The sequence below is a fragment of the Puma concolor genome, chromosome E4 (assembly GCF_028749965.1).
Source record: "Puma concolor isolate L17-30 chromosome E4, mPumCon1.1.hap2, whole genome shotgun sequence".
NCBI classification, from domain to species: domain Eukaryota; kingdom Metazoa; phylum Chordata; class Mammalia; order Carnivora; family Felidae; genus Puma; species Puma concolor.
In genome coordinates, this window is record NC_141683.1 from 30,305,360 (window position 1) to 30,325,501 (window position 20,142).

At 41.8% G+C, this 20,142-nt stretch overlaps 1 protein-coding gene across 8 annotated transcripts in view; it reads right to left on the reverse strand.

Moving 5' to 3' along the window:
• The window catches only part of CAMSAP2 (calmodulin regulated spectrin associated protein family member 2), a 113,386-nt gene extending 97,560 nt beyond the window's left edge, over positions 1-15,826 (reverse strand). For 5 of the 8 annotated variants that reach the window (XM_086693325.1, XM_086693323.1, XM_086693321.1 and 2 more), the window contains exon 1: positions 15,442-15,826. In XM_086693325.1, coding sequence (XP_086549451.1) covers positions 15,442-15,507 — 66 coding nt within the window. In that variant the 5' untranslated portion in view covers positions 15,508-15,826. The remainder of the gene's footprint in view (positions 1-15,441) is intronic. The other 3 variants (XM_086693324.1, XM_025920965.2, XM_025920966.2) reach the window with 2 other exon arrangements.
• Between the last annotated feature and the right edge of the window lie 4,316 nt (positions 15,827-20,142).

Here is a 20,142-nt window from a genome sequence, read left to right on the forward strand (position 1 = left end):
ACACAGCAGGCACTCAAATGTTTACTAAAAGAATGACAAGTACCTAAACACTGAGCTTTGCCTTCAAATGAGATGCCAATTAAAAGTGAACTCCCGGGGCGCCTGGGTGGCGCAGTCGGTTAAGCGTCCGACTTCAGCCAGGTCACGATCTTGCGGTCCGTGAGTTCGAGCCCCACGTCAGGCTCTGGGCTGATGGCTCAGAGCCTGGAGCCTGTTTCCGATTCTCTGTCTCCCTCTCTCTCTGACCCTCCCCCGTTCATGCTCTGTCTCTCCCTGTCCCAAAAATAAATAAACGTTGAAAAAAAAAAAATTTTTAAAGTGAACTCCCTCTACCCTTCCACTTACCAAATGACATGTTAAGTGCTGTTCAGCATTCCTGAGCTTAAATTACCTCCTCCACTCCTCCCACTACCCTGTGAGACTAAAGCACCTCTTCCAAGCCCCAGATCCTTATAAGCCAACTACCCTACCCAACTCTTCACTTGGATGTCACAAAGAAACCCCAAATTCAAAATGGGTGCCAAGTTTCTCACTGACAAGGGGAGCTACAAATATAGGAAGGGACTAGAAATGAACTAGAAAGACTAGAACGAACTCTGTGGTGTTGGGACTAAAATGCCAAGTGTCAGTATGAACACATGGTGTTATGTATCCATCTATATACAGAAAAAGAAATATATTTACTTTATGCTATGTATGCATATGTGTGTTTCCTAGCTCTGTCTGCTAAACTCCAGTAGCAATCAGCCTAGCACCTATATCTTGGTTAAGGAAATGTCCCTCTGGCTAAACATCTGTCCTTGGGGGCTACCTAGATGCCAACTGGTTTCTGGGTGCCTCCCGGGCACTCTTGCCCAAATCCTATGGGCAGTGCAGAGATGGTTCCATGCAAGGGGGCAAGAGGGTATATCTGTTGGTGGAAAGACAGGTGGTGGTGGCAGCAGTGATGAGAGGGGGTACAAGGGTGGGTCAGCCAAGGGAGAGAAGAGAAAAGGACAAGAAAAAAGAAAGCCAAAGAAGATGGAAGGAGGAGGAATGGATTGGGAAATGGTCTCTAGTTCCTGGATCTCCATCAGTTTTTGCCTGGGAGAAGGTACGTCTCTGTGCACTTTGTTTTTCTTCATACTGTCTGGGTATTCTTGGGACACTGCCAGCACCATTAGCCATCATCCCAGTCATTCAGACCAAAGGCAGAGGGGATATCTGCTAAATAGGGGCCCACACTCGAAAGGAGGGTATAAGAACCTAAAGAGGCGGGGGCAGCCCAGGTGGCCCTTGCAGAGAACTGGCTGCCTGTACCACAGGCCAAAGGAGGTTTGGCAAGAGCTAAGACAGTGCCCAAGGAAGGGGCTTGAGCCCCAGCTCAGCATGCAGCTCAGGGTGCTCAGTCTATAAAAGTGTCAACATCATGAAAGACGAAGACAGACTGAAGAACTATTTCAGGTTAAAGGAGACCAAAGAGACAAGTCAACTAACTGCAATGCATGATTCTGGACTGGATCTTGGAATGGGAAAAAAAAATTGCAATAATGACATTAAGATAATTGGCAAATTAGAATTTGGACTGTGGATTAGATAATAATATTGTATCAAAGTTAAGTTTCCTTATTGTTATAATTTTACTGAGATTATATATAAGAAACATCCTTCATTTTAGGGGATAAAGTATTTGGGGGCAGGGGACACAATGTCTCTCATGCATTCTCAAACAGTTCAGAAAATATTATGTGTATATATATATACACACATGTTTGTGTGGGAGGGAGAAAGAGAATGATAAATGGGACAAAATGTCTGGCTAAAGGGTACTCAGGAGTTCCTTGTACTATTCTTACATGTTTGAAATTATGCTGAAAACACTATGAAACCTCAAAATGTCCCAAATCAGTCTTTTCCTCCACATTTGTTCATCTTCCAGCATTCCCCACATCAACAAACTATACCACAATCCATCTAGTTGCCTAAGCCAGAAACCTAGGAGTCATCATTAATGCCTCCTTCTCCTTCAACTCCCAAATAAAATCCATCCCCTTCTCACAGTCTCAACTCACATCTCTTGGGCCCAGGCAATCAGTGCTTCTCATGTGAATTACTTCATTTACTCCTAATTGTCTTCACACATCTACTCTTGTCCCTACTCTTGTCAAAGCATTCTCCACCCATTGCTTATAGGCAATAAGCAAATTTGATCATGTCGCACACGCCACCACGAATTCTAGGGTTTTCAATGATTTCCAACTTCTTTAAGGATTAAAATCCTCCCTCCGACCTTAGAAGGAAGATCCCTGTCTCCACCCACCACCTTGTATTATGCATCCCTGCTAGCCACATTCAGTTCCCAACAATCACACTTTCTTACACTTCAGAGCCTTTGCCTTTGCATATTCTGGTCACTATTTAGAATGCTCTTTCTCCCTATTCTTTACCCTTTCAGATTCTTGGGGGCCAGTGACCCACACAGTTTGGCGCAAATTCCCCCCAGTTAAGGGAAGGAAGTAGCATTTATTCTGCCTTCTCTGTACCTCAGTGTAATGTACTTTCACTTTCTAGACTCTTCAATTCTACAAAAGAATATGTTTGTAGTTTGTAAAATATAGGTGAAAGCTTTTAAGTATAGATAAGCACTAGTAAGCAAAAAGTTTGTTAAACATAGAATTCAAATATGTTAAATAAAGGTAAGTGGATTGTATCATGTATGTTTAAAAAGAAAAAAAGAATGAAAAAACCCCAAAAGATACCAAATATTCATGAGGTATCTAGACACTAAATATTCATGATATACTAAACATATATGTAAAGCCCTAAATACTCATGCTATACTCAATATGCATGAGACAAACGAACAAGAGACGATGAACACTAAATATACATGAATACTTAATATCCACGAGTCCTTAATTTGGCCACCTACTGGTAACACCCATTCTGGCCTACTTGTCCTCTGACCAAGTAACACAAAGTCCAAGGCTATTCATCAGGCTTATTGGTAACCCACAGCTGTGCCAGGCATGCTTGTTGGCATGCTTGTTCCCTGTGTCTGTCTGATAGAGCAAGTGTGTATCACTGGCCTATGTGTCACTGTGGGCCTCCTTGTTGAAACTTCAACTCTGGTCCTGTGACCATACCATCATCATTAGGGAAGGCTAATGTAGCAGAAAGAGATGGACATATTTTTTAATATATGGGCTCTTCCTCTGTGTCATTTTGTCTTGCTTCCATTTATTTACTGGAGGAACCAGAGTGTTTGCCCTTTAAAATTTCCCTGTATATTGCAGGATTCAGAGTATGGTTCTTTCTCCCTGCTTGCACTCTATCTTAAATGTGTTAACTTACCTGATCTCTTTCTCCTTGCTTCTCATTGTAAATTGATTTAACAAACCATAGCATTTAACCATTTTAATTAGGTCTGTGAGCTCTTCTTTTCTGTGACCTCTGGAGTAGTTTGCCTGGTAATTTACTTGGAGGCTATCATTTATGAAGGTAATTTCCCACAAAGGGTAACCATATACTAAAAGTTTCTTTTTCTTTTTCTATTTATTTATTTATTTATTTATTTATTTATTTATTTATTTATTTATTTTTAAGTAATCTTAATGCCCCACACAGACCACAATGTGGAGCTGGAATTCACGACCCTGAGATCAAGAGTCAGATGTTTAACCGACTGAGCCACTCAGGCGCCCCAAGAGAAGTTTCTATTTAAAAGACCTTTCTCACTAATATATGAAATCATGATAGAAAAAGAGACAACTAGACATTAAGCACCTCCTGGTAAAAATACACACCACCTGTGAAGTATGCCAAAAAATAAACTTGAATCTACAGAATTTTTAGATCTAACTGCCAATTTATGGAAACTTATTAAATAATACCATGGAGATCCAGACTTGGGAAATTAAAAAAAATTTTTTTTGAATGTTTATTTTATTTTTGAAAGAGAGAGAGAGCGTGCGTGCGCACGAGTGCAAACACGGGGAAGGGGCAGAAAGGAAGACACACAATTGGAAGCAGGCTCCAGGCCTGAGCCATTAGCACAGAGCCTGACACAGGGCTTGAACTCACGAGCTGTCGGATTATGACCTGAGCCAAAGTCAGATGCTTAACCAACTGAGCCACCCAGGCGCCCCCAGAATTGGGAAATTTTAAAGGGCAAACACTCTGGTTCCTCCAGTAAATAAATGGAAGCAAGACAAAATGACACAGAGGAAGAGCCCATATATTAAAAAATTTTCAAAAAAAAAAAAACCTTCAAAAAAAAACCTTAAAGAGACATACCAACCAACTGCAAAATATGACCCTTATTTGGATATAGATTGGAACAAATGAAGTGCAAAACAAAAAAATAAAGACGATTTATGAGACAATCAGAGAAATCTTAATACTAAGGATACGGAGTGGTATGACAGACAGTGCTGTGATGATGCCAGTACCATGGTTATATTTTTTTTTTTTAATTTTTTTCAACGTTTATTTATTTTTGGGACAGAGAGAGACAGAGCATGAACGGGGGAGGGGCAGAGAGAGAGAGGGAGACACAGAATCAGAAACAGGCTCCAGGCTCTGAGCCATCAGCCCAGAGCCCGACGCGGGGCTCGAACTCACGGACCGCGAGATCGTGACCTGGCTGAGGTCGGACGCTTAACCGACTGCGCCACCCAGGTGCCCCTTAAAGAGTATTCCTGACTAGAGATACATACTAATATATTTATAGATGAAATGATACAATGTCTGGGACTTGCTTCAAATAATAAGTATGGCCAGAAAAATCAATGTAAATGATAAATCAACATTGGCTATGAGTTGATGATCATGGAGGTTGGGTGAAAAGTACATGGTAGTTTACTGTTACTGGACATATTTGATATTTTCTAAAATCAAATGGCTTTGTTTATTTCAAGAGAAAGAAAAAAAAGAAGAGTACACAACTTACAATGATTAAGAAAGAGCTCTGAGTAGTGTGATATATGGACGTGGATAGATGTGAGGCCTGGAACTACTACAGCCATTTGCTACCATGAGAGAAGACAGCTGGAGAATGAAACTCACACATAAAGAAGGGCAGAGCTAGGGGAATCACAAAGAAATGGAAATGGGACCTGATCAAAAGTCCAACTTATCTCAGAATTTTTTTGGTTATATGAGCCAATAAATCCTCTGTATTGTAAGCCGATTGGAGTTGGATTTTCTGTTACCACAAGTGAAGATACTCTCATTAACTTTCAACCTACTGTAGTCACAGTTTTGCTTCTACATTGCCCTCAACATGTCCTCAGCCAAGTCATCAAAAACTTCATCGGTGTTAACTCAATGGAATTTTATGAGACTTCTTGCTTAATCTGTCTCAGCAGTACCTTATACCTTCCCTCATCTTCAGTGTTCTCTTCCCTATGCTTGAGATTCCATACTTCCCTGCCTTGTTTTCCTCTTCTCTGGTTACTCTACGTCTGGCTCCTTTGCTGGCTCTCCTGTGTTAGGTCCCCTTGTCTCTCCTCTGTACTTTCCTTCAAAGTGACTGGCAGTTACTCTTTTTATAACCATGTATGTGTCTCATCCCAAAGATCTTCTAAATTCCACATATGAATTTTTAAGGCCTAATGCACACACCACCATTTTAAATATTCCTCAAACTCCATGCTGTTCTTTGCACATACACACAACCTGGCTCTCTTCCATTATTCCCTCAGTAAACAGAAGCAATCTTAACACTCCCCACAATCTCATCTTTGTTCCCACATGCCCAATCACCAAGTCTTATCTTTTACATTCACCCACTTCTTTCCATATCCACTGCTGCAATCCAAATTCAAGTTGTCATCATCTCTCACTTGGACTATGACTTCCTACTTATTTCCCCTTTGCAAATCTTAGTCTCTTTTCAATACATTTTCTACTGTTTTTAAGAGATTTTTTTTTAATGTGGTAAAATACACATAACATAAAATTTATCATTTTAATCATTTTAAGTGTACTTTAAGAGCTCTTTTAAAAAGCAGACTTCTGATGATGGCACCTAGCTTTAAATAAATGGCAGTGACTCTGGGTCCAGATGGAAAGGAGACTTTTCACTAGAACTACCCTGACATACCTTTTGAGTTTTCAATCTGTGCCTGTCTCATCTGTTCAAAAAATATTTTGGGGTCAAAAAGTAAATTTTCAAGATATCATCACAATCTTTAGTATGTATTTTTAAAAAATGGAGGTGGCTGGAAAAAAAGACAAATTTCTGCTATTTCAAAATCTGTTACATTACAAAGTTCTACAAAACTATGAATTAGAGAAAAATTAACAAGGTCAGCAACCCCTTTATTTGAATGTCATCAAAAAAGAGAAGGGAAAACAAGAAGACAGCTGAAAAAGAGAATCTGGAGAGCAGTAGAAAATGCCAGCAGAAAAAAATGAAACCATCTACATTTGACCCTCGAACAACCCAGGGGGTTAAGGGTACCAACTCGACCCCCCCCCCCCCCGCCATGTAGTCAAAAATCTGCATATCACTTTTGACTCCCCAAAAAACTAATTACTAAGAGCCTACCGTCAACCAGAAGCCACACCAGTAATATAAACAGTTAATAACACATTTTACATGTTGTATTATATACTGTATTCTCATAATACCTAACTTTTCTTAATTTTTTTTCAGTATTTCTAGACTATGCAGTTCATCTACAAGTTTTTTCAAACTGTCACAAATCTCCAAAAAGTTTTCCTATATGTTTATTGAGAATAATCTATATATACGTGGATCCACGCAGCTCTAATCCATGTTGTTCAAGGGTCAACTGTACTTTGAAACTTACCGTGGTTGATGACAAACATCTTTTAAAATATTTCAAATGTTTCATCAAATGTCTTTTATCCAAGAGCCTAAAGTACTCAGAATCTGCATGCAATTCCCATATGAAAAGATTTTTGGGTGTTTTTTAATGTTTACTTTTTTTAAGTTTACTTGTTTATGTTGAAAGAGAGAGAGAGAGCAGGGGAAAGGCAGAGAGAGAGTGAGAGAGACAATTCCCATTTTAGAGACAGAAAATGGTGTGGGGGCACCTGGGTGGCTCAGGTCATGATCCCAGCTTGTGGGAAGGAGTCCCACACTGGGCTCCACACAAGAGGGTGAATGAAGCCTGCTTAAAATTCTTTCTCTCTCTCTCCCTCCCTCTGCCCCTCTCCCCTGCTTCCACTCTAAAATTTAAAAAAGAAAGAAAGAAAGAAAGAAAGAAAGAAAGAAAGAAAGAAAGAAAGAAAAAGAAAAAGAAAAAGAAAAAGAAAAAGAAAAAGAAAAAGAAAAAGAAAAAGAAAAAGAAAAAGAAAAAGAAAAAGAAAAAGAAAAAGAAAAAGAAAAAAGAAGGGGCACCTGGGTGGCTCAGTCAGTTAGGTGTCCAACTTCAGCTCAGGTCACATGAGTTCGAGCCCTGCATCAGGCTTGCTGCTGTCAGCACAGAGCCTGCTTCAGATCCTCTGTTCCCCTCTCTCTCTGCCCCTCTCCTGCTCACTCCCTCTTTCTCTCTCTCTCTCTCAAAAAGAAATAAACATTTTAAAAAAGAAAAAAGAAAAATGGTGTGAAGGAGAGAGCTGGGAATTGGTAATATGGCACTTCCAAAATACCTTTTTAAGATCATACACGCACACTCCCAGGAACCTATGTTTATGAAATATGGAGTGCACAGATGAACACTTATTCCGGTTAACGGAAATTCCATCTCTTTATCTTAAGAAAATAGAATACTCCACAAACATTACTAGGCATAATACCACGGAGTACAGCTGTAAGGATTACAGAACGAGCTCAGTGGCCTCCCTACTGCTATATGCCCAGCCTCTAGTTTGTCTAGTTTGTAGTGAAAACTACTTTCAATAAAAATAATTCTCTGAAGTTACTATAAGAAATATAATCCCATTCCACACTGTGCACAGAATATGTAAAGGTAGCCTAAGTGCGAGACTGATAAATTCTAACGCTTCCCAATTTTTTCTTCTAGTGAACTCAAAGCAGCATACACATGCTTATTACCATGACTATGCAGCAAGTAGGGAAACCAAGACAAAGAGTACTTCAGGAAAATGCCCCGGAAAAAAAAGGGAATAAGTGGTAGTACGAGAACTGCAAAGATACTACTGTACAGGCCTTTAATCTAAAATGTCATGTTGATGAAGAATCAATGTTAAAGAAGGAAAGGAAAAACCATGCAAGGCACAGGATGGAAAGTGATCAATGTCATAAATGAAAACAACTTTTATCTCAGCTAAAGCACCAAGCTTGTCACTACTAATAAATATGTAACATTTAAGTATTATTATTTGTTGTCCATCGATGAATAAAGAAGATGTGGTATATACATACAATGGAGTATTACTTGGCAATCAAAAAGAATGAAATCTTGCCATTTGCAACTACGTGGATGGAACTGGAGGGTATTGTGCTAAGTGAAATTAGTCAGAGAAAGACAAATATCATATGACTTCACTCATATGAGGTCTTTAAGAGACAAAACAGATGAACATAAGGAAAGGGAAACAAAAATATACAAACAGGGAGGGGGACAAAGCATAAGAGACTCATAAATATGGAGAACAAATAGAGGGTTACTGGAGGGAATGTGGGAGGCGGGATGGGCTAAATGGGTAAGGGGCATTAAGGAATCTACTCCTGAAATCATTGTTGCACTATAGGCTAATTTGGATGTAAATTAAAAAAATAAAATTAAAAATAAATAAAGTATTATTATTTGTAATGTACCAATGGAAAAGGTCCATAAACTAGTATACATGGAAAACTAGATAAAGAGATGGAATTTCCATTAACCGAAATAAGTATTCATCTCTGCACTAAATTAGGGAGGGGGAGGAGACTCTGAATGACAGACCAATGCTAAATATATTTTATATTTCTGTACTAATTTATCAAATACCAGGTTTGTTGAAGATTAAATAAACTTTAAAAAATTTTTTTACATTTATTTATTTTTGAGAGACAAAGACAGAGCACGGTGGGGGAGGGGCAGAGAGAGAATGAGACACAGAATGCGAAACAGGCTCCAGGCTCTGAGCTGTCGGCACAGAGTCCAACACAGGGCTCAAACCCACAAACCGCAAGATCATGGCCTGAGCCAAAGTCGGACGCTTCAGGGACTGAGCCACCAAGGTGCCCCAGATTAAATAAACTTTCAATTCTGCAAAACAAATTTAACACTTATATTTGAAAGGTTTTCATGCATTCATGCCTTTACTTCCAATACTATACAATTGTAATGAACTACTGGAGTTCCTGGGTGGCTTGGTCAGTTAAGCAGCTGACTTTGGCTCAGGTCATGATCTCGCGGTTCATGGGTTCGAGCCCCACATCGTGCTCTGTGTTGACAGCTCAGAGCCTGGAGCCTGCTTCGCATTCTGTGTCTCCCTCTCTCTCTGCCCCTCCCCTGCTTGCACTCAATCTCTCTCTCTCTCTCTCTCAAAAATAAATAAACATTAAAAAAATAAAATTGTGATGAACTACAGAAAGCATATATAACATAGAGGTTAAAATACAAATTTTAGTATCATAAAGGCTTAGACTATAATTCTGGTTCCACCACTTACAAGTTGATCAAAAGCAAGTTATTTAAGCCCTCTAAAGCTGTTTGCTCATTAACAAAAAGGGCAAACTATCCAATTTCCTAAATTCTTATGTTCCATTTGAATACTTCTGAAATCAGGATGTCTTACAATTAATTTGGACTTTAATGTACAAAAACCCTTTTTAAATTGCATGTATATTTTAAAATCGTTATGGCAATGGTTCTCATGCTGGGGTCATTTGGCCTCCCAGGAGACATTGAGAAAATCTGGAGACATTTTTGGTTGTCACACCTGGAAATGACGGTGGAGAATACTACTGTCAACTAGGCCAAGGATGCTGCTAAAATCCTACAATGCACAGGACAGCCCTCCACAAAAAAGAATTACCCAGCCCATAGTTCTGTGGTTGGGAAACCTTGCTTTAGAGTTATAGAAGAAATAAAATGGTTTCCACTTAATAGGGTCATTCTCAGAATTAAAAGAAATAATAAATATAAAATGTTCAAAATTGTACTTAGCACAAAGTATGTGTTTAACAAATTAGTCATAGCACTTTTTCAATCCAATATGCCTAGAATAATTTATCTACAAAATAAATACCAAATTCCTTAACCTGGCTCTTCAAACAATTCTGTTCCAATCTACCTTTCAAGCTGGATCTCCTACTACACTTCATTACATAAACCTCCCCAATCCTACTGGTCTATGTTGGTTTCAGAACTCCATGCCTGCACAAACTATCTCCTCCATCTACAATGCCTACTTTCCATTCAGCCTGACTCACCTCAGGATCAAGTCTAACTACCACCTCCACTTCAGAGGTCTTCCTTCACAGATCACTGACGCTGGTGGTACCCTTTCCCCCTCCCTACCTCTCCCTCCCTCTGAATGTCACCATTCCAGTTACATGGCCCTTATATATTTCCTGAACTCTACTACAGTCACAACCTGTATCACATCTCCCTTATCAGAACGGCATGCATGGTTTAAAAACCTATAGGCGCGCCTGGCTGGCTCAGTCAGTAGAGCATGTGACTCTTGATCTTGGGCCTGTGAGTTCAAGCCCCACACAGGGTGTAGAGATTACTTAAAAGAATAAAATCTTTAGGAGTGCCTGGGGGGCTCAGTCGGCTAAGCATCCGACTCGATCTCAGCTCAGGTCTTGATCTCAGGGTCATGAGTTCAAGTCCCGCATTGGGCTCCACACTGGGCATGAAGCGTACTTAAAAAAAAGAAAAAAGAAATAAAAATAAAATAAAATCTTTAAAAAAATAAAAACAAAATAAAAACCTACAGCATTTGACACTGTTAATGAGACCACCCCCTTGAAATTTTTCCTTCCAGGGCCTCAGTATTATTATACTTTCTTAATTCTCTTTCTCTCTGATTGCTTTAATTCTGCCTCCTTTTCTTCAGCACCCCCTCTCAAAGTAAAGTGTTCACTACCCTACATTCCATCACCCTCACATCTACTACAATTTCAGTTACATTTTATGCACAGAAGACCCTGAAATTATTATTTCTATCCTCAACTTACCAATCATACTCCATATCTACATTATTAGCTACCTACTTTATTGGATTTCTCAGATAAGATATTTGGGCAACATGGGGCTGCCTGGGTGACTCAGTCAGTCTGTCCAGACTCTTGATTTCAGCTCAGGTCATGATCTCATGGTTCGTGGGATCAAGTCCCAAGTTGGGCTCTGCACTGACAGCCTGGAACCTGCTTGAGATTCTCTGTCTCCGTCTCTCTCTGTGTCCCTCCCAAGCTCTATAAACTGAATGGCTCTGGATGAGTTCCCTAAACCTCTGAGCTTCATTCTCCTCATCAGTAAAATTGGAATGATTAATAGTTTCCATCTCTTAAAAGCTGTTATGAGAATTAAAATTATGTAATACATGCAAAGTGCCTGATACACAGCAAGTACTTAATAAATATTAGCAGCTTTATCATTTCCACTCTACTATAAGCTTTCTTGATATCTTGCCTTAACTCCTGCAATAACTTCCCTAACTGGCCTCTCTGCTATTAGTCTTTCTTAACCACAATGCCACCTGTTGTCATCACAACCTACACATGTATATAAATTAGAGCTTACATAGGATTTTGACAGCAAAATGTATTTGGACAAATGATTTTATACTACTAAACTAAATAGTATGAAAAGGAGAATGATTTTTTTAAAAAGAGAGAATAAGGGGCACCTGGGTGGCTCAGTTGGTTAAGTGTCCAACTTCAGCTCAGGTCATGACCTCACGGTTCCTGAGTTCAGGCTATGTGCTGACAGCTCAGAGCCTAGAGCCTGCTTCAGATTCTGTGTCTCCCTCTCTCTCTGCCCCTCCCCTGCTTGTGCTCTCTCTCGCTCTCTCTCTCTCTCTCTCAAAAACAAATAAACATTAAAAAAAATTTTTTTAAAGGGAGAATGATAGTTGATAAAGTTGAAATGATATATTAACACTAGGAAGTGGGCCTTAAATTCCATGTTAAGAATTTCAAATTCAAGAATTTCATAAAGAGGTTTTGTACCCACCATTTTCCCTAAAAGATTTAGAGGAGCAGAACATTTAAAGCAAACTCAGCAATATCATTGCTTAAATGGGTTAAGCTGTTCAAATACAGCAGAGACAGTACAGCTTAACTTGCCCTTTTGGAATTTGCTTCAAGTAATGAGCATCTGTTTATTAAAATTCATCTAAACAAACTTATTCTTCATTTGATCAAAACTGTATCTGTGTTATTCTACAAAATAAGCTATTAAGATTTGGGCTATTTGGGCTATTTTCAATGTAATGAGAAGAATATAATTCAAAGCTTCAGAAATAAGTCTTCAAATGAAGTAAAAACTCCAACTGCTTTCTAGGTATTACAATACTAGTGCTTTATTTATTTTGTATGGTTCAATAACTTCATTCTATGTCCATCATTGATTTCTAGCTATCATTTTAAATGACTTTTCCAACACATATGATTCTAAAATTGACTACTTTTTAATATATCAAAAGTTAGAAAGTTTCTCATAGAAAAAAACTAAATTAATAACTGAAGATTCTTATATCATCGTTAAAGAAGCAATTTGGTAAATCACAACTTCAAGTTGGGCTAATATTTTTGAAAGATTAACTGAATACCCTTAGGTAATACCTTTGAAATACATTGTCTGTTAACATTTGCTGCTTAAATGTTTGCAGAAAATGAAGAAAAAAAATTACATAAAAAAAATGAAGTGACTTTTCTTCTGTTCACTCCATATAAATGTACACTTTGAAAGTCTGCTGATTAAAGAATAAACAAAATGTACAAACATAACATTCTCAATAACGTATTAAGTTCTGTTACTAAGTCACCCTCTTAAGGTCTTCTAACTTTGGTTCTCATTCCATTTTGAGTATGATCTTTTTATCCATTCCAACTGTTGCCAAGGCAAATGTAACCAAGTACCAATAATATTCATCTAAGCCTTCGGAGAGTATGTTAAGAGTTGCCCACTCTTTAAAGAAAATAAAAAAATAAATAAATAAGACTTCTAACATGTACTATGTGCACATTTTTCACACTCTGCACAGTGGTATAAAGAGCAAAGACTTCAGAGTCAGAAAGACCTGAGCTGGCATGCAAAATCCACCACCTGCCAGATGTTTAATCTCAAACAAATTAAAAGCTCTGAACCTGTTCCCTCATCTGTAAAATGAGAACAGTATCTACCTCGAGGGTTGCTGTAGGAGTAAATGAAGCAATGTACTTAAAGTACTAGGCATACAGCAGGTATACCCTGCCCCCACCAATGCCATACCCTTGGGAGTCAGTCAAATGAAAACGTATCTCCACCCTTACTAAAAGTGTGATAGTAGGAAAGTTGTTTAACCTCCCTGTGCACTGGCATCCTCATTTTTTAAAAATGGGGAACAAACTCCTACATCCCAGACTTGCTGTGAATCCCTAATGTATAATTTCATGCAAAGCATCTAGCAGAGTGCCTGGCACACAACAGATTCCACTGATATTAGATTCCTTTCACTTCCTTTCTTTTTAAGTGTGTTCAATGTGTTCCTCAAGCGGTCCAGAATCTGGCAAACTTGCCTGACATATATCCCGAAAGTAGGCCATTTTCTGGTTAGTAGCCTTTGTGAATCGAGGGCAACATTCTGACATCTGTACTATAAGCATCCTCTCAGTTTCAGAAGGAAAGAAAGTATCCGTGTTATTCCCCTACCTTCCATTTCATACACATTGCTTTTCCACATAGGTCGCCACGTAAATTTCCCTCTGTCTTTCCAAAATACTTAAATAGCTTTCATTTCTCCTCCAAATGGATATCAGCTTCAGCATGCTGCTTACGTTAAAACCAAAATACATCTATTATTCTCATTGCTGATATCAATGGTGCCAGAAAATAAAAATACACGGACACTTTGTGCTTCTTCCTTCCTATGTGTTACTCTACACATTTAGTTCCAAATAAATCTTTAAAATGTAAATTATTTCAAGATGAGTTTCAATTACACTTACTCCTGATGCCAGTTTTAAAACCTTAACATCTTTCTACTTCAATATCAAAATATGAGAATTTAAATAAAACAAAGTTGTCATAAACATAAAATCACGTTAAAGTTTCCTTCAAAACGAATTAAAATAATTTCCCAAACACTGAGATTCCTTTGCTAGTTAACTAAAATGTGCAGCTCTGAAAACATCCAGCTATGGATGATGTTTAAGAAGAATGAACGAAAGCATTAACCCCCATATTTTCACAGCCTTCAGGGTGGAAATAAGTCATTCTCCTCCCACAAAAAATTAAAAAAAAAAAAAAACCCAAACTTAGATTTATTTAACATCTGGAGAAATATCTGCAAAAACTGAGAAACTTTTCAACCAATATTTTACACATCCAAACTTTATTAACTAGGGCAGAGAAACCTTAAATGATCCCTGAAGTTATCAGAGGAAATTTCCTTACACGAGCATCTTCCTATGAAAAGCTCTCTAATTTTTTCAGGGCTCTACAACATGGGCTCCTGAAGCAACAGCTAAGGAATTACAACAGGAGGCCCTTTTCCTGTTATTTTGCAAAGACTGGGTAACGGAGAGAATGTTTAATTGCTACCCCACTGTACAATCTGTGTCAACAGCACATGCCCTCAAAGAAACTCGACTATTAAAAAAAAAAAAAAAATCCCATAGTAGGGAGTGTTTGTTTCTCTTAATTTATGAAACCAAGATACCGTTGGTAAAAGGAATATATCTCACCGATAACAGGGAATGAAAATAGCATCGCACAATCAGCAAGCTGAATATTGGTTTTAAGTAACTGGTTTAATAGAGCCTGGAATGTGTAGGGAAGGATGATACAGGCTTTGAGAATGACAACAAAAATCAACACTGCACTTCGACACAGGCCACCTTACATTCTAGGAAGCCTGAACAGCAGCCATCATTACAAATGTCAAAATCAATACAGTACTATGTGCCGTCCACGTCCTTCAATAATCAAACCAGCTCAAATTTCTTGGTGGTGTAATCACGATTATGACCGAGGGGGAAATGTACGCAGCACGACGAGGCAAATAACCACAAAACCGCCCCAAGTAAAAACAAGACAAGACAGCTTACTGAACACAACAAAACACCTCTGCTACCCAATAAAAGAAATCTGGGTAAAATCCCACCTGCCCATTCAGGAGCACCTGGCCGAAGACCAAACCTGCCTAATTTCTCCTTTCTTTCTCGTCCTCCCAGTCCCCCATCATCTCCCTGAACCTGTGCGAGAACACACGCACCGAGGGGGCATCCGCTGATCGGAAACAAAAAACAAAAAACAAACAAACAAAAAAAAACAACCGGGATGTGTACATCCTAAGGAGAAAGACGGAAGGGAAGACGCCACTTACCTGTCCCAAAGGCTTTGGCCACCAGCCAGGCCAGATTGCAGGCGATTTTGGCCCTGGAGAAATCATAGTGGTCAAAGGGCTTGATGGCTGGAACAATGAACGTCTTTCTCATCTCCCTGGGGTCTGCAGCATCCCCCATCTTTCACGGCGGCTCGTCGGGAGGTCCGGGCTCTAACCTTCACATGGTGTGGCCGCGCCGCCGCGGGGGTCGGGAGCGGACGAGGGAAGGGCTCAAACCATCGGGGCCGGGGCGAGGCCCGCCCGGGCGGCGACGGGGGAGGAGAAGCTCAGCTGTCCGCGCCGCGAGCCTGCCGCCTCCCGCGGGAGCCGCCGCCGCTCCTCCCGGGCATAGGAATGTGACGGCGCAGCGTCCGTCCGTCGGTCCGTCCGCCCGCCCCGCGCCGGCGCCCCGCCGAGCCACCCGCCCCGCGAGCGCGCGTGTGAGCGAGGCCGCCTCCCCTTTGTCTCCGTTTAGTCACACGGGCTGGGGGGGAGGGGGGAGGCTGGAAGGGCCCGGAATTTTAGGGAGGGGGGGGGAGGCTTTAACAATCACGTTGTGGAAAATGTCCCCGCCATCGCGGTGCCCGCACGCCCCCGCCTCCCCCTTCCCTTCCCGCGGAGCGCGGAGACCCCTCAGGCCCCGGCGGGCGGAGGGACGAGCCGGGCGCGCGGGACGGGGTGGGCGCCCCCTCCCCACCCCCCCGCAGCGCAGCCCGGTCGGGGGCCGCCGGAGACCGAGCGGAGGAAAACGTCAAAATCACTGCGGCTCCCAGGCCGCCGGCGGCGCGGCCCCTCCTCTGCGCTCCCCTCCCGTCGCCGTCTCCTCCTTCTCCGGCCGCCGTCTCTGCCGCCGCCGCCGCCTCCCGGGCCTTCCTCCCTGCGGACGGCGAAGGCGGCGGCCCGCGAGAGGCCGTGAATCCCGGGCTCTCAGTCCTGCCTTATCCGCTATGCCCCCTCGTATTTTTTCCCCCCTTCTGCCGCCCGGCTCGGTCGCTCCCCGTCAGCCGCCGCCGCCGCCGCCGCTGCGGTTTTCCGGCTGCCGCACTGGATGGAGCGAGCAGATGCGGGCACTGAGCATGCGCGCCGGCGCCGCTCCGGCTTGCGCCCCCGCCCCGCTTCCCTCCGGCCGCCCAGCTCCCGGCCGCGCGCCAGCCCGGCCCTCTGAGCATGCCCAGCCTCGCTCCCGCCCGCGCCCCGGCTTCGGTGCGGCTGTTTTTTAATCATCGCTTCGGAGCGCTCGCCTGAGTGGACATCCTCCTCCTCGTCCCTGGCGTTTGGCTGCTGCGGCTGCTGCTTACACTGCTGAAAGAGGAAAGGGAAGGAAGGGAGGGGAGGGAAAGGCCTAGCAATCGCTCTCGTACTTTAGCGACCCGGTGGCGAGGCAAAGAGCGCTGACATTTGTTAAAATGCTTGTTATGGGTCACACAGCCTGCTGCGAAGCTGAGGTGCGTGAAGCCCGCTTAGAGCTCGAGGTGACCCTACAGGGTTAGGCGTCCTCGCTGGTTGACCACGAAATTATAGAGATGAATGGCGTTGGCTGCGTTGATGCAGTCACACCCGGACGGGGCTTCGCCAGGATTGAGAACCTGCGAGGCTCCACACCTGTGTTAGTTTCATTACATCAGGATAGTCTTCTTGACTCCATGCTCTCCGTTTAAGCGCTCTCTCTAGGTGAGGGAGCGCATCTGCCAATGCCTGTTTCCTCCAAATAAAGCATAAATTCTTTCACACAGCAAACTGCCACCCACCGTGATCTGGCATCGACAAACCTGTATGGCTTCATTTTGTCAGAGCTGCTCTCCATTTTCCCAAAAGGGCACGTGTTCTCAGGTCTCCGTGTCCTCGGTGTGGTCCCTCTGTCCACCTGGCCTACTCCTTCTTGACAAGCCTCTTCACAGTGATCACTTCCTCCAAGAAGCCTTCCCAGACAGTTCCTGACACATCCCAATCAGGGCTGTCACATAGGTTCCCCTACTGTTCCCAGAGCACCCTGTTCTCATGGGCTGTCTTTCCTACTGGTGACAGGGTTTTTCGCCAGCACCTGTACATTGCTCAGCCCCCATAGTAGTTGCTCAATTAACATTTAGGGACTAAGGATGGATGTCTTTGCAGTTAACGCTTAAGGTGATGTGACTCACTAATTCCTCCTCATTTTGCATTTAAAACATTATCTAATTTTTTTTTAAATTTTTTTTTTCAATGTTTATTTATTTTTGGGACAGAGAGAGACAGAGCATGAACGGGGGAGGGGCAGAGAGAGAGGGAGACACAGAATCGGAAACAGGCTCCAGGCTCTGAGCCATCAGCCCAGAGCCTGACGCGGGGCTCGAACTCACGGACCCCGAGATCGTGACCTGGTTGAAGTCGGATGCTTAACTGACTGCGCCACCCAGGCGCCCCAAACATTATCTAATTTTAATTACTGAAAAATCCTGTGTTCTTCATTTTTCAGGTGAGAAAACCAAAGCTCAGAAAAATTTAAAAATTAGCCAATAACGCACAACTAGTAAACTGGCAGATCCAAGATTTGAACCCAGGACTGTCCTTCTGCAAAGCCCGTGTTTTAACTACTAGGGCCTCCCTGACATTACCTGCCCTTAAGATAGAAACAAGACATATAAAGTATGAGGGGAAGGGCGTTGGACCCCACAATCCAAAAGGGTAGCTCCGCCAGCAAGCAGGCCCCTTTGATCCCATTTAATCCCTGCAATTACCCCACCCTAAACCTACTAGAGCACTACCGATAAGTCTTGCTAATAATGTGGGCTAGGAAATGAATGTAAGAAGGAGAATCCACCATAAGGTGGTTGATGTCATTTTGTAATAAGTTAATGAATATTAAAAACATATTCCTCATAGGCAAGGCCTTTTGCTAGGTCCCATAGGGGATAAGAAAATTAACATGTTAATACTAGTTTACAAAGCACATTCACATTAACTACCTTAATTTTCATATCCATTCTGCGAAATAGGAATTATTATTATCTTGTAATTCTAGATGCAGGAATGAGGGTCATAGAGGTTAAGATTTCATGGCTGATTCATATCTGGGTCTGCCTTCCCAAACAAGCACCAGTCTTCTGGCTCCACTCCTTGGGCACCTTTCCCGGTTCCTGTTCTCTCCCTGGATTATGAAGGCTGACATGTACATAGATAAATATAATACAATGTAAAAGAGGTAAGTGCTATAAGAGTTATAAAGTGCAGAGAGAACATCTAGCTGAGGGATCAAGAAGGTTTTTTTCAAGACTTCTGTTAAATCCAATGTACTCAAATCCACCTTCAACTGAATTCTAGAGCAACAAATCAAATTAAGAGAAACCTATAGCCTGGACATGTTGAAGAGAGATACTGAAACATTTTGCCAGTCATAATAATCTGCAAGTCAATACAAGATTCTCAAGGCCAGAAACCATGCCTAATTGACTTTATGTTGCATATGTGACCTAGCACAGTGCTTTGTTCACAATGGGTGCTGGGTAAATGCTTGTCAAATTTTATTGAAAACCATTTCAACCTAAATAAACATGATGAGGAAGAGAAGGAAACAAAGACAGTTGCTCTGACTTGTCCTTTGATTCAGTGGTGATACATTTAGTAGCAATGGCATTACCATGACCCCAGTTGGGGAGGAGTGTGTTTGGGGGGGGGGGGGAGGGCAGCCTACACAAAGAGCAGCTTTTACTTTCAGGGAGGCTGTGAAACTTGGGGTCATCGTAGGAGGCTATTATTAACAGAGAAACACCCTGAGTACAAAGAAGAAGGATTCATTTTCAGGGAGACGGACACTCTAATAGGGTGTTCTTTGTGACACCTGCAGAATGATCTCTTTTAAAAATTGGAAATCTCTGCAGAATACCACTGTCAAAATCGAGTGCTCTCCACTACCTTCTTAAGATACCTGACTTCACTAAAAACAAAAACAAAACCCAATGATTCTTTGGGCCAGCATGTCCAACTGCACAGCTATTTATTTTTTTTATCTCCAGCAATTGACTCTTTATCCATTAGGCAAGTTACACTATTCCTACATATATAATTCTCTTTCTCTCTATTTCCTTTCTCCTGGAAAAATCTATGATGTGAGCCAGACTTTCTTCTTTGTGGCCATCCTCCGTTTCTCTGGCTTTGGACAGATTTCATAAATGTATTCATTCATTCATTAGCTAATATTGATTGCATACCTGGGTGCTGAGAAAGCAATGTTGAACAAGACAGCCGAGGAAGCAAAATTTTAATGATAAAACATGGGGATCTCAGGGCCAAGCAGTCCAGCTCTCCTTCGTTGTCTTGTCTCTATCTCTATAGGCTAGAAGCCTTGTTTCTTCACTTACAGAAACCTTCAGGGGCGCCTGGGTGGCTCCGTCGGTTGAGCGTCCGGCTTCGGCTCAGGTCATGATCTCACGGTTTGTGAGTTCGAGCCCCGTATTGGGCTCTGTGCTGTCAGCTCAGAGCCTGGAACCTGCTTCAGATTCTCTCTCCCTCTGCCCCTTCCCCACGTGTGCTCGGTCTCTCAAAAATAAATAAATGTAAAAAAATTTTTTTTGAAGAAAAAGAAATCTTCAGTGTATCCCCTCAAAAACAAAGAAACAAAGAAACCATTAAGCACTACAAAGTTATTTTTTAATTGAATGCATGTTTACATATACTATCATCCACTTTCAAATGGTTACAGCCATAGAGGGTAACTCTTACTGAGTA